At 41.6% G+C, this 13,199-nt stretch overlaps 1 protein-coding gene across 6 annotated transcripts in view; it reads left to right on the top strand.

Annotated features, from left to right (window-relative positions):
• The window catches only part of opa1 (OPA1 mitochondrial dynamin like GTPase), a 36,162-nt gene that overhangs the window by 10,118 nt on the left and 12,845 nt on the right, over positions 1-13,199 (top strand). For all 6 annotated transcript variants that reach the window (XR_015119204.1, XR_015119203.1, XM_086224116.1 and 3 more), the window contains 15 exons: positions 146-245; positions 436-566; positions 973-1,045; positions 1,166-1,238; positions 1,321-1,436; positions 2,521-2,585; positions 2,841-2,917; positions 4,374-4,539; positions 5,820-5,972; positions 6,211-6,319; positions 6,973-7,052; positions 7,196-7,336; positions 7,531-7,647; positions 7,760-7,853; positions 8,072-8,182. Coding sequence is in view for 4 of the 6 variants with exons in the window: in XM_086224116.1 (XP_086080242.1) it covers positions 146-245; positions 436-566; positions 973-1,045; positions 1,166-1,238; positions 1,321-1,436; positions 2,521-2,585; positions 2,841-2,917; positions 4,374-4,539; positions 5,820-5,972; positions 6,211-6,319; positions 6,973-7,052; positions 7,196-7,336; positions 7,531-7,647; positions 7,760-7,853; positions 8,072-8,182 (1,606 nt within the window). In the remaining 2 variants the exon portion in view is untranslated. The remainder of the gene's footprint in view (positions 1-145; positions 246-435; positions 567-972; positions 1,046-1,165; positions 1,239-1,320; positions 1,437-2,520; positions 2,586-2,840; positions 2,918-4,373; positions 4,540-5,819; positions 5,973-6,210; positions 6,320-6,972; positions 7,053-7,195; positions 7,337-7,530; positions 7,648-7,759; positions 7,854-8,071; positions 8,183-13,199) is intronic.

Raw genomic sequence — 13,199 nt, 5'->3', positions numbered from 1 at the left:
GTAAAATCAATTTGTGCTGAATAAGAGAAGGAGAATTATTAATGTATACATTAATTATGATTTATTATCATGATTATATTATTGAAAAATATCGGAATTGTCCTATTACAGTTGTAAAGAAACTATTTTTGTGCTTCTTTCTCAGACGGTGACTGCCGGCATGGCATCAGACACGAAGGAAACCATCTTCAGCATGAGCAAGGCCTACATGCAGAACCCCAATGCAATAATCCTCTGTATTCAGGGTGAGCCAGGAGCCTGCCATTCCCAGTTACACTGATCATTGATCATTTTTTAGGACTGACACTTAGCAGGAAGTACTGTTGACTCACACATGCAAATCACTCCATCATTTTGATGCTTTTTACCATCTTAATTGTCAACATTTATACTCCATTGTCAAAAGTCACCTGAACCATATCGCTCTCTTTCCAGACGGCAGTGTGGATGCAGAGCGAAGCATTGTAACTGATTTGGTTAGCCAGATGGACCCCCATGGGAAGAGGACCATCTTTGTCTTGACCAAAGTTGACTTGGCTGAGAAGAACCTTGCCAGCCCAAGCAGAGTAAGATGGCCCTTTTCACTGCCAAACCCCCCCCCCCCCCAAAAAAAACAAAAACAACAAAAAAGTTCAACAAAAATGTTATATAATATAAGTTTAGATGAATTTGCTGTATCATTAATTGTAATTGCCCTGATGAAATTCATTAAACTAATCATTCTAGCCTCAGGACCAGAGTAATGCTGACAAATTGTATACTGCTGAACTAGTAACTATAAACAGCTGCATCTGCCGGATTCAGTCACGATAAGAGCAGCTATAAGTAAATCTTCCACAAGAGGGAGCTCAGCACTTAGACTCTGACCTGATTGTCCACCACTGAGCCACTGCTTTTGACATATGTACAGACTGGCGTGCGTGTGCGTGTGTGTGTGTGTGTGTGTGTGTGTGCGCGCTTTTTCCCTTTCAGATCCAGCAAATAGTGGAAGGCAAACTGTTTCCCATGAAGGCTCTGGGGTACTTTGCTGTAGTGACAGGAAAAGGTAACCAGAATTTTGAAGTATTTTATAATTGCCTACATTAATATGTTTTAATTCTGTGTGAAATCCATTATTAAATGAAGTACCAATTATGATGGCTGTTCTTCTGTCTACTTGTTTTAGGGAGCAGTGGTGAAAGCATAGACTCAATTAAAGACTATGAGGAGGACTTCTTCCAGAACTCTAGATTACTAAGGCAAGTAACACAATTCACCTGAGTTTAATGGTTAAGTAATTTCGATTTAAATTAATTAGATTGGATTTATGTATGCAACTAGGGACGGCATGTTGAAGCCCCACCAGGTTACAACAAAGAACTTGAGTCTAGCCGTCTCTGACTGCTTCTGGAAGATGGTCAGAGAGTCTGTTGAGCAGCAGGCTGACGTCTTCAAAGGTAGGTTCACTTTTGCAGACCTACCTAGTATTAATTACAACAAGTATTGATGATAAAGACTGTAAGAGCAACTATTTGCTGACATTTTATTGACAAATTAGTAAAAAAAAAAAACTTCAATATGATGGTGTGTCTCTCTTAATCAACAATGAAAAATACATTTAACTATACTTCTGATTGAGTAAGGTCCCTGTTGACAATTCATGAATGATAAAATGCAAAACTGCATACAACAGGCAGGTTTTGATGGTGTGTAATGGTCTGCTACTCTTCTACTCTAGGTTCTCCCACTTTATTGTATTGGTCTGACTCAGTCCCCCCATCACCTTCTCCACTTAAGTCCTGCCTTCCAGCTGCAATTAGTCTAGACAATCACAGGGCCATTGCTAACAGCACGAGAGATTTATGGCTGTGAGACCTCAGTTCCCATAGGTCCATTGTGTGGTGTATTGATCCATAGCCCATCAAATCACATTCAGTCTGCCTTCATCCGTGCTCAGCACCTCCACAGCCCCACATACCAGCAATTAGCCTAATCTCCACAGTGGATAGGGAGCAGTGGAAAGGGACAGCAGGCTTGGTGTTTGTCTTTTTCTCTGTCTCTATGTGCGGATGTGAGAGCTAAATCTCTGGCTTTTGATAAAGAGTGGGTGATTGGTCTCATCCCTGTGGGCTTTGGGGCTAGTTAAGAGTGTGCATGTGTCTCATCTCCTCTCTCATCGACTCGAATTGGTACTGTTAGCAGTCTGTGAGCTGTCTTTATGTCATACAAAGGTAAAATGAAACGGTCCCTGTATGGTCATTGCCTGCTGATTACAGAACATTACTGTTTAATGGAGCAATAAAGACCACAAAACAATAAATATGTACAGTCCAGCAAGTGAATTTTATCCCGAGCACTTGTGGAAGGACACATCATGATACAGAATCCAGCTTTATTCTCAGGTTCATCAGGTTCATATGTTGATGTCCTGGAACTATGAATGCGGTTCCATGGATTCTAATCAGGAGAAAAATTTGATTCTGTACATGCATGTCAACAACATGTTATATTGAAGATTTACACTCATTACTCTTACCTCAGCATCCCGCTTCAATCTGGAGACTGAATGGAAAAACAACTACCCTCGTCTGAGGGAACTGGACAGGGTGAGGAAAAAACCCTGCAACACTTCACTTACTCTCTTAAATTACATTCCTCTGTAACAGAAACTAAACATAAACTGAAGTGAAGAAATAAGAACGAGAAGTTTCAAATTTACATATTGTAAAATGTACGTATAGACATCCTTAAGCAAATTAACAGTAATACCACATCAGAAAAAGTGACTAAACACTAGGACAGTTGCATAAGTTTGATACCGATGTTTTTTGTTTGTTTGTTTTGTGTTTTGTTTTTTGCAGAATGAACTGTTTGAAAAGGCCAAAAATGAAATCTTGGATGAGGTCATTAGCTTAAGTCAAGTGACCCCACAGCACTGGTAAGTTAATTAATAATTGAAGCTATCAATGGTATATATTGTCAATGAAAAATGCATGGTAAAGCTGGAAAAGATGATCAATACGCAGTTTTTGGGTAAGTGCCATGTTAGAATATTGGTTGAATAGAGCTATATAAGAGGTTAACTAAATGTGTGTGTATATATGTATATGTGTGTGTATATATGTGTGTGTGTGTGTGTGTGTGTGTATATATCTCTGAGATTATATATGTATATATACCTATATACGTGTGTGTGTGTGTGTGTGTGTGTGTGTGTGTGTGTAAGGATTTGAAGTGAATCTGAATCATGCATAGTAGCTTTAGAGGTGTAAGAAAGAAGTACAGAGCTAGAAATGAGCCTAATATATTCCCTTGTCATCTTGAGAGGCACTACTGATTTTGATTGTGACCACGGGAAGATAAAACCAATGGTTCATGACAACAGGGTGAAGGAGAATGATGTGACTCAAATATACAGTCCCCATTGGAGATCAAACTCAAAATGTTGTATATTCTTAAATAAAATAAAGTAAGCTACTCTCATATTCTATTTAAGGAGGAGAAATACTCACATTTGCTTCATATAGTGAATTTGTTAGTTTCTGAAATCAATTAGCACCTTGACTTGGCACTGCTCCAATACAAAACCATCTGTAAGTGGGAAGATATTTTGAGTATGTCTTAATGTGCGCATGAATAATAATCGCGATTACTCACGCTCAAGAAGAACCTTGCTAAATGAGATTTATGCATGGTGTGGTTGGTGTCCCCAATGTGCATGCCATCAGTTCTCCCAGATCAATAGTCTGATGAATGGTCCATGGACAGGAACAGGGGTGGCCCTGTTAGCTAGCCAGCAGCCAGCCAGTACTATTGGAGATCGTGCTTATTGACAGTAAAGAGTGCTAGCTCTGAACAAAAGGGGAGCATAATGAAATATGAGCATGCGTTTATGATAAATGAGAGAGGCACAACACAGCTCTGGTCTCATGGGGACTTGGGGAGGGTTTTGTTTCTTTGTCACTCTGCTGTGAAGAGATGGAGTGAGTGTGTGCAGACTGTTAACTCATAACGGGGTCACACTGGAGTTGTGTTGGAATCTACATTCAAGTGCAACCACAGCTTTAATGGGACAAGTTGAAGTGGCTCAGCCAAGAATGATCCTTCTCTCACTGGGTCTCTGAGCTAAAGACAGCTGAGCATAGAAGTAAATAGGTTACAAACAGTCTTGCTCTATAGATTTATCTTTATTTTGAATCCTAAATCGAATCCATCTAATCAGTGATCCAAAATGTTACCGTGTATGACAGTAAGGGCAAAGCCCTTTCAGTATGTTACCGGAATTCAGATCACAGCACCTGAAATCCCAACAAGCAGCTCGGGAGAAGTTCCATTGAGATATCCCCTCAAGTTCACCTGTTTGAAGTTGGCATGTCTCATCTGTTCACTCCCAGGGAGGCCATCCTGCAGAAGAAGTTGTGGGAACGTGTTTCCACACATGTGATTGAGAACATCTACTTGCCTGCTGCCCAAACAATGGACTCTGGTACTTTCAACACCACTGTAGACATCAAGCTCAAGCAGTGGACTGACAAGCAGCTTCCACACAAGGCACTGGAGGTAAAAACACAATACATACACCTTACATACATATACATCCTTGGAGCCTGTTTTTTTTTTCCTGATACTCATTATTCCATTCATTTTTCAATTGGCATTTTTATGACATTTAAATCCAATGTTTTGAAGGTTGATTTTTATTCACTGATTTATGTCACACAAATACTCTACGCTTTATATCAATGAGGGGGAGTGCAATATTGTTCCTATATGCCGGTTTCTGATAAATTTCAGTGCTGCCGCGAAGCCTTCCGTCAATTATTGACATGCTGTTGTTGCTTTGCTCCAGAGAAAGAAGAGTTTAAAGTGATGGATGGTACACAAGAATTTAATTGGTGATATATTTGATCCGCTTTCTTCATACTCTCACCCCATATGAATAATGTCAGCAATTAATCAAAAATATTATTTCATCCACTTATGGAAATGGAAATCCAAACCATCCTAAACTGATTTGTATAATTGCAGTGTGAGGGACTGCCCATGGCACGGTGGTGCAGTGGTCAGCACTGTCACCTCACAGCAAGAAGGTTCCGGGTTCGAGTCGTGGCTCGGGCACTGGATCTTTCTGTGTTGAGTCTCCATGTTCTCCCTGTTCCTGTGAGTTCTCTCTGGTACTCCAGCTTCCTCCCACAGTCCAAAGACACCAAGAGAGGACGAGGCTGATTGATACTCTAAATTGACTGTAGGTGTGACTGTGAGTGTGAATGGTTGTCTGTCTGTATGTGTTGGCCCTGTGATGGACTGGTGACCTGTCCAGGGTGAAACCCGCCTCTCGCCCAAAAGCCGCTAGAATGGGCACCAGCCCCCCGCAACCCTTAACAGGATGAGTTGTAGAAGACGGATGGATGAATGGATGGATGGATGGATGGATGGATCGATCGATGGATGGGACTGCCCATGGCTGAGACAGAGTTATCTGTTATAAAACTCAGTATTTTTTGGGTAATATTTCATTGCTCCATGGAAAAACCGGTGCATGGTTGCATTTGATCAGAGGTGTTCCACTGCCTTCAGGCCATCCTTGTGAGGAATACTGGAATTCTAAACTGGACACATCCATCATGCATGGAGTGGCATGAGTCGAGCACTGTTTAGTTTTCTCAGAAAGTCTCTGGCCTCTCAAAGAAATGACAGAAGGGTTTTGGACTAAATCACTGAAATCAATATCTACGTGTTGATATATGAGATTTATGAGTGTTTCGGCATCTTTACCGCTGCCCTGACAAATGTAAACCAGATCCTTCCTTTTTCTCTAATACACTTGGTCTACTCTTCAGGTTGCCTGGGAGACACTGCAGGAGGAGTTTGCCCGTTTCATGGCTGAATACAAAGGCAAAGACCAGGACGACATTTTTGACAAGTTGAAGGAGGCTGTGAAGGACGAGAGCATCAAAAGGCATAAGTGGAATGAGAGAGCCATGGACAGCCTGGTAAACACACAGTAAATCCACTCACCCTGGAAGCAAGGTTACAGAGTGCACATACACAAGTTCATTCAACACTGCCCTTCTAATAGGCAGTTTAGTCTTCATCTACATTCACGCACATAAGTGCAAGGACTCGTTAGTTAAAAACTGCCACATTTAACATTATGCATTCCTAGTGAATGGCTTCTCGGTTGATCTTTTGATTTCTTGCATGCTTTTATGTTGTTGTTGTTGTTATTAGAGAGTGATCCAACACAATGCCTTAGAAGATCGTTCCATCACAGACAAGCCCCAGTGGGACGCAGCAATCCAGTTCATGGAGGAAACCTTGCAGTCACGCCTCAAAGACAGTATGTTGGTCATGATGGTTTCATGCAGTACCAGTGTTTCAAGATGTTTGGTTCAAATGAACAGTCATACTCAGCAGAAGCATTCGTGCCATGACAAACGTAGTTTCACATATCATGGCTGCCAAATTTGTTGGTTAAAGCTTAAAGAAGACTTATCATCTCATGCTTGTGTGTGGCGCTACCTGATTGGCTTCTGCACCTGTCTGCATATGCACAACTGTATCCAGCACCTTGGGTAGCTACAAATAGGAGCACCACTTGGATAAACCACATTAGATTGAGTTCATCACAACCATATTGGCCTTGCAAAAGAAAAGAAACAAATAAAAGCACAAACCATTTCTTTTTCTTGTAAGTTCTTTTTTTTTTTTTTTTTTTTAAAGCACAACATCAATACTTGGAAGAGAGATTATGTAAACATCAACTATACAAGTGGATTTCATTTTTATCCAAAGTAACGTTAATTTCCCATTTATTTTAGAGGTCATGATAACTTCTTTGGTTGCTTACCTTGGAAACAGACAAGATGTAATTTTTCCATACAGAACAGAGTTTGCCTGATTTGTAGTTGTTTTTTCAGCACTAATGGCTGGTTTTAAAAGGTAAATTATGGGGCGGATTAAGCATTGTTATTTCTCCTCATCATCTTGCAGCTGAATCAGTAATTAGCGATATGGTTGGTCCGGATTGGAAGCAGAGGTGGCTGAACTGGAAGAACCGAACCCCCGATCAGGTTAGTTATTACAATCTACAATCGTGCTGTTGTTTTAGAGGTCCCACAGGAACCAAAGACAACAATAGCACATACGTGTTTCATATCGGTGCTATTAATTCCGTTTTGAAGATGGTGCTCAACCGCTGTGTTTGACCTTGCAGCACATCCGTAATGAAACAAAAACAGAGCTGGAGCGTTTGCTGAAGCTGCATGATGAACACACCGCTTACTTGGCCAACGATGAGGTCACCACCGTCCGGAAGAACCTGGAAGGACGAGGAGTTGAAGTTGACCCTGTGCTTGTGAGATCACAATATTTTTGTTTTATCAATATATTGCAGTCAGACTGCAAGTAATTAAATTTTTTTTGTCATTGCTGCATGTACAAACCGAAGTGCTTCGTTGGCTCGTTTTTTGTTGTTTTTTTTTTCTTTCTGTTTATTTTCTGTCGTCCCTCATCTAACTGCTGGGTTACTGACTTCCTCACATGGTCCAGATCAAAGACACGTGGCATCAGCTGTACCGACGACACTTTCTACAGAAGGCACTGGCACACTGTAGCCTCTGTAAGAGAGGCTTTTACTACTACCAGCGGCACTTTGTTGACTCTGAGGTAAAAAGAGAAGATGAGTTATCTTGAGCTTCCCCCTTTTTTTTTAAACCTTTGTTTCTGCTTTCATTTCACTATGTGATCATTTGAACTTTTTGCCTTTAACTCTGCCCAGTTGGAGTGTAATGATGTGGTGCTGTTCTGGAGGATCCAAAGGATGCTGGTCATTACAGCCAACACTCTACGACAGCAGCTCACCAACACAGAGGGTAAGGACTGTGAGCTTATAGTTTAAAAAGAAAAAGAAAAAAGAAGCATGTATATTGGGCATATGTACAATTTCTTTGTCAACCAAAATAATGATGGTAAAGTTGGATGATCATACTATTCACGACACAGTGAAAGGCTAAACCATACATTGTTGTTGAATTGGATTATTATTTTCATGTGTGTATGTGTTGGTGTATAACTTCATTCTTGGTCTCAGTGCGTCGGATGGAGAAAAATGTGAAGGAGGTGCTGGATGACTTCGGGGAAGATATGGAGAAGAAGACTCAGCTTATCACTGGTCGCAGAGTCCAGCTGGCCGAGGATCTCAGTAAGATACAAACATTAGCACTGACAAAAAAAATTATAATTATACAAACGTCACACAAACCACTTGAGCTGTGTTCATACATTCAGGTATTCTTCTCATGGCTCATGTTCCTTTGAGGTCTTAAAGTTGTCAGTAGGTGGCAGCGGTGCTTAAGAAAACAATATGTTTTCTCTAATGAAGCACTTTTCATTCAATTACTGAGTCTGATATCACAGACAAGGAGGTTTCAATGTTGCTGTTATTCATTTAATTAGTAGCCATGTTGCCACATGAAGCTTCACTGGCCTCACAAAGAGCCAGATTGGGGAATGTCCCCTACCACTGCTAAACAAAACCCACCAGACTTGTCCCCGCACCTGTATGCAGTGTGTGGCTGGCATGGAACTATGTGCTCCTCACATGCAGATAAGGTGTTTTTACAATATATTTCAGGCAGTATTGGATGCAGTAGTATATGAAGGGGTGTGTGTGTGTGTGTGTGTGTGTGTGTGTGTGTGTGTGTGTGTGTGTGTGTGTGTCAATCTGCATCACAATCTCTATTAAACGCAGTGTATTTTGTAGTGTTCATATGCCTAAAAGAAAAGCCCAGGCTCTCATTCTGTCTCTCTCGCTCTCTCCTACCTTCTCCCTATGAATTTTACTAACTCTCGCAACTCTATGAACTTTATAAAATGTCCTTAGTCATTTCATCACATTAAAAAGCTTTCCAAAATGCTCTGTCAGGCTTCAGCTTTGTGAGGAATTTGGTTCTAAAGTCAAAATCCAACATGCACAATGATCGACAAGCACCTTCAAAAAGGTTGATCCCAATCTGAAGCAATCATTAGATTTTTAGGCACGAAGTGAAATCACATCTTGTTTTTAATTACATTTTCTAGGAAAATATATTGGAATGATATAATTCTGTTGTTAAAAGTAAATGAATCACAATTTGCAAAATCCTTGTGTTTGCAGACATCATGAGGCAGATCCATTTACACACAATCTTGCAAATGCTTGAAGTTGTTGTTTGCATGTGTGGGGTGAGGCTTCGATGAGTCAGACCCCCTGGCTCTGGTCTTGCATTGATGGTAACGAGAAATGGATGGAAAAGAACTCTGCACTTTGGGCTACTGGCTACCCCCAGTTGTTGGCTGTTAAATTTGTCTTGGACTGATGTGTCCATTGATATCTACATTTTGATTTTTCTACCAGGAGTTGATTTAGCTTTCACGGTTGGATATATCTAAGCTGGAATGTCCCAACTGCAAACATTGTCTTCTTTTGTCGACCATTTGACCTCCTGTGTGATGCAACAACTTGTTCACAGTTTTTTGGGACTGTTTTACTTGAAATTTTCTGCCTAAAATTTCAAGCTTTTACAAAGTTCAGCCAACAGTGTTCTGTGGAGAATGAAAAATATTTTAAAAATGGTGACCCGACTTCTCCTGCCTCTACCATGGGGAAGTTTCTCTTGGTTAAAATGCATTCAAGCAAAAAATAGATAGATAAATAACTTTTCATGATGTATTGAACCTCAGGTTGTGAATCGATCACTTCTTTTTTTTTTATGTCCAGTATGACATCCCTGTCGACATGAGACACAATCCCTGTTGAAAGTGTTCTGCATTCATTTAAAGCCTTACAGAAGAATACAAACCCTGTTGTGTCCTTTCCTAATTTCCTAACATCCTGCTAGCTGACTTATGTTGTGTGGTTCTCCAGGTGTATGAAGTGAGACGTTAAGTGGTTGAGCTGTGTGTGTTTGGGTTGGTTGACCGAAACTAAGAAAACACATAAAGCCCTTCATTTTTTTTTAGTCCCTCCTTTACTGCAGCTATAAACACAGAAATGCAAATATGCTCTCGTCCTGCAGGACCAGGATATGTTCTGTATCCTGCACGATATCCCACAATGTACATAAAGCTTCAGCGTATTGTGTGTCAACTGATGCACGTGCACAAACCCATACAAGTACGCTCATATGTGTCAGTGCGGTGAAACCACACTGAGAAACATATGAAAACAAATGTACAAACGCCCCTGGTTGAGCTAAAAAGCTCATTACCATTTGCTTTTCTGACAGCATTCTAGAGAAGAAGGAACCATCACAGTCGTCACATCTCCATTCCACAGGCAGTTCGGAATGCCCAGACCTGCCCGGCCTTGCAATTCCATCGTCAAATCCAAAGTCCATCCCAAACTTTACCAAACAGGCATAACGTTCCCATTTCCCACCACTGGCAAATCCCACTCAACAGGAATGTGGAATGTAGGCGGAATCTGTCATATGATGCAGAATAAGAAACCCACTTGTACAAGCATACACATATTGTGCATACACACATCGAGGGTGAGCATAGGAAGACTTTGGAAACGGCTGTTACATCTCAGTTTTTAAATCATTTTCATGATCATATATTCCAGTTTTTTTTCATTGTTTTATAGCTTCTGACTCAGCCGTGCAATATTTATACTTGACTCAAAGCAGACCCTCATAGCTCAGCTTTAATTTTATGGCAATGTCAGAATTTTCTTTTCCTTCCTATCAGGAAAATTTATGTTCCAGGGTTTAAGCTTTGTTGATCTGTCAGCTTGAGTTAGTGGGTGAGTGGAGGATCTGGGTCATTAGCTGTCTGACACTTGCACTTCACTCAGCTTTCTGTGTAATGCAGGCTGTAGTGCAGATGGGCTGACATGGTGACACGCCTCAAAGCACAAAGTGGGTGAAGTTTGAAAACCCAGAAGTCTCCAAAAAAAAGTGTCATTTAAAGGCCCATTCGCATCACGGACAGCCCCAGTGTTATCTCTAGTTACGTTTGCAACAGAAAAGCCTATTGGCACCGTATGAGAAAGCTAAGCTAACCAACAGCAGACACTCACCTGCCAACAGCATACAGGTCGACTCTGCATCGCTCCTCATCCCATCTTCTCACCCAGATGGAGAGAAAGGTACAAGTGAAAGCCAACAGCTCATTCGCTACAGTTTTAACGAATTTCGACATCTCTCCATTTCTCACTGAGTTTCTTCCTGGAAAATGTGCTTGCAACCTGGTCTGAGCACTCGCTCACAGGGGCCAACAAGTACGCACCTGCATGCTGTTATTAGCTGGGGGGTCATGACCCCACGCGGAATAAATGGAGAATGGCTCGGTAATCATGCTAGAAGAGCACACCTTAAGTTTACTGTGCTTACAATAAAACAAGTAAAAACCAGAAACTACAGGCAGATGGAAGACACTGGAGACACAGACAGGGCCACACACTTCTAATGGGCCGTGATTAACAACTTCATCACAAAGTTACAATTGCAATCATTTTTATGCAAGGAATAAAACACTTGATAACAGCCATAAACCTTTTCCCAACCATTAAATCTGTAGCGTGTGTCTCTAGTAATTTTCCTGGATGCATAATAGAACCACCAAAGCTGTTGGTCTCTCCTCATTTTCTCTCCTGTTAAAAGACAACAGGTCATACTGCCTCAGGCCCCAACTAAGGCCTGACCCCGCAGGTCAGCCAGTTAATACCACAGGCTACTTGATCCAGCTCGAGTATTTTTCACTTCTCCATAAGCTTGGCTCTCTGTCACCGTTTCACTGCCTTTGCCAAATTGTGTCCAGCTGAGGCTGATCTGTACCTTTACTCTCCCTGGATGGAGGGCGAGAGAAAAATAACAGGAATACAAAGCTGGCTGACAACCACTCCGAGCACGGGAGGGAAGAGAAGAAGAGATAGGAGGCGGGAGAAAGGATAAACACACTTAACAAAGGCAGAGCTGTGCTCCCAGGGGCAGTCTGCTGTTAAGCTCTATTTGCCCCTACTCGCAGACAGGCCCAGCATCGCTCAGGTTACAAATACAGGTCAGGTGTGTGCGTCAGTAAGTGAGAGCGTGAAAGCAGCGCTAATCAGTGGTTCAAAGTACATTGCAAAGAGGTGTGTGTGTGATTGTCAGCGTGTGCCAGACCAGCTGTATGGCACTGTGCCGTCTCTGGAGCATAGCCCAGGCCTGACATGCAAGCACAGGCCTCTTAGGAGAATACTGGGATGTCGCTTGACTGCCTCGTTGCCCCTCATACAAACTGTGTTTTGTGTGTGTTGCACTGGAAAAAATCCTGCGGTGCCTGATTTTAGAAACTGCACTATACCAGAGTTTTTCCAGAATGACTACACTCTTATGAAGTGCTAGATATCATATTTAATAATGTGAGCTCCCAGAGACTTAACGTGCACTCTCACTGAAAGATTCCTGTGACAAAATCAGCCAGCAGTCATTCATTTTTAATGAAAGCTGGCGATGGAGGCCCTCAGACGCCTTGGCAACATTTCAGTGACAAGTTGTAGTGAGCAGAGTTTAACTTCGTATAAATTTCCTTTTAATTGGTATTAAATTTTTCTCTGTTATCGACTTCCAAAAGTCTTAAAAATGACTCAATTGGATTTCATAAACCATGCAGCAACAACCTGGTTTAGTGTCAAGTAAAGCACAGCATATCAAATCATCCTACTGTCCATTTTCTATACTGCTTATACGTTAAGGGTTGCGGGGGGGGGGGGGGTCTGTCCCAGCTGACATTGGGTGAGAGGCGGGGTTCACCCTGGACGGGTCATCAGTCTGTCACAGGGCCATCAGGAGCAATTAGGGGCTCAGTATCTTGCTCAAGGACACTTCGACATGGTCACTAGGGGAAGTGAGGCTCGAACCAGTGACCTTTTGGTTGCTAGATGGCCACTCTACCTCTGAGCCATACCGCCCCCATATCAAATCAGATGGCTGGAGTTTTATGTTCTGCAAACTAAAACATTTGAAATCACTACAGTTATTGTATTTCATCATCTCAAACTTGACTTGTCCTATTACAGTCAAAAATAAAAGGTTAATAAGAGCCTCATTGCAACCTGAAATTTGGTTTAACCCAACGCTGTTCCTCTGCACCACAATCCCAACCTCCAAAACGGCCCCCTAACATAACTGATACAATAAACTGAACAATATAATCCCCATGAATGGATAATTTATTGTTTAGCTTTATTGTAC

This window comes from Aulostomus chinensis, chromosome 14, assembly GCF_037954235.1.
Source record: "Aulostomus chinensis isolate RoL2024-O1b breed Wild chromosome 14, RoL_Achi_v1.0, whole genome shotgun sequence".
In the NCBI taxonomy this organism is placed as follows: domain Eukaryota; kingdom Metazoa; phylum Chordata; class Actinopteri; order Syngnathiformes; family Aulostomidae; genus Aulostomus; species Aulostomus chinensis.
Note: the sequence above shows the minus strand (reverse complement) of the source record. Positions and strands in the feature narration are given on the sequence as shown.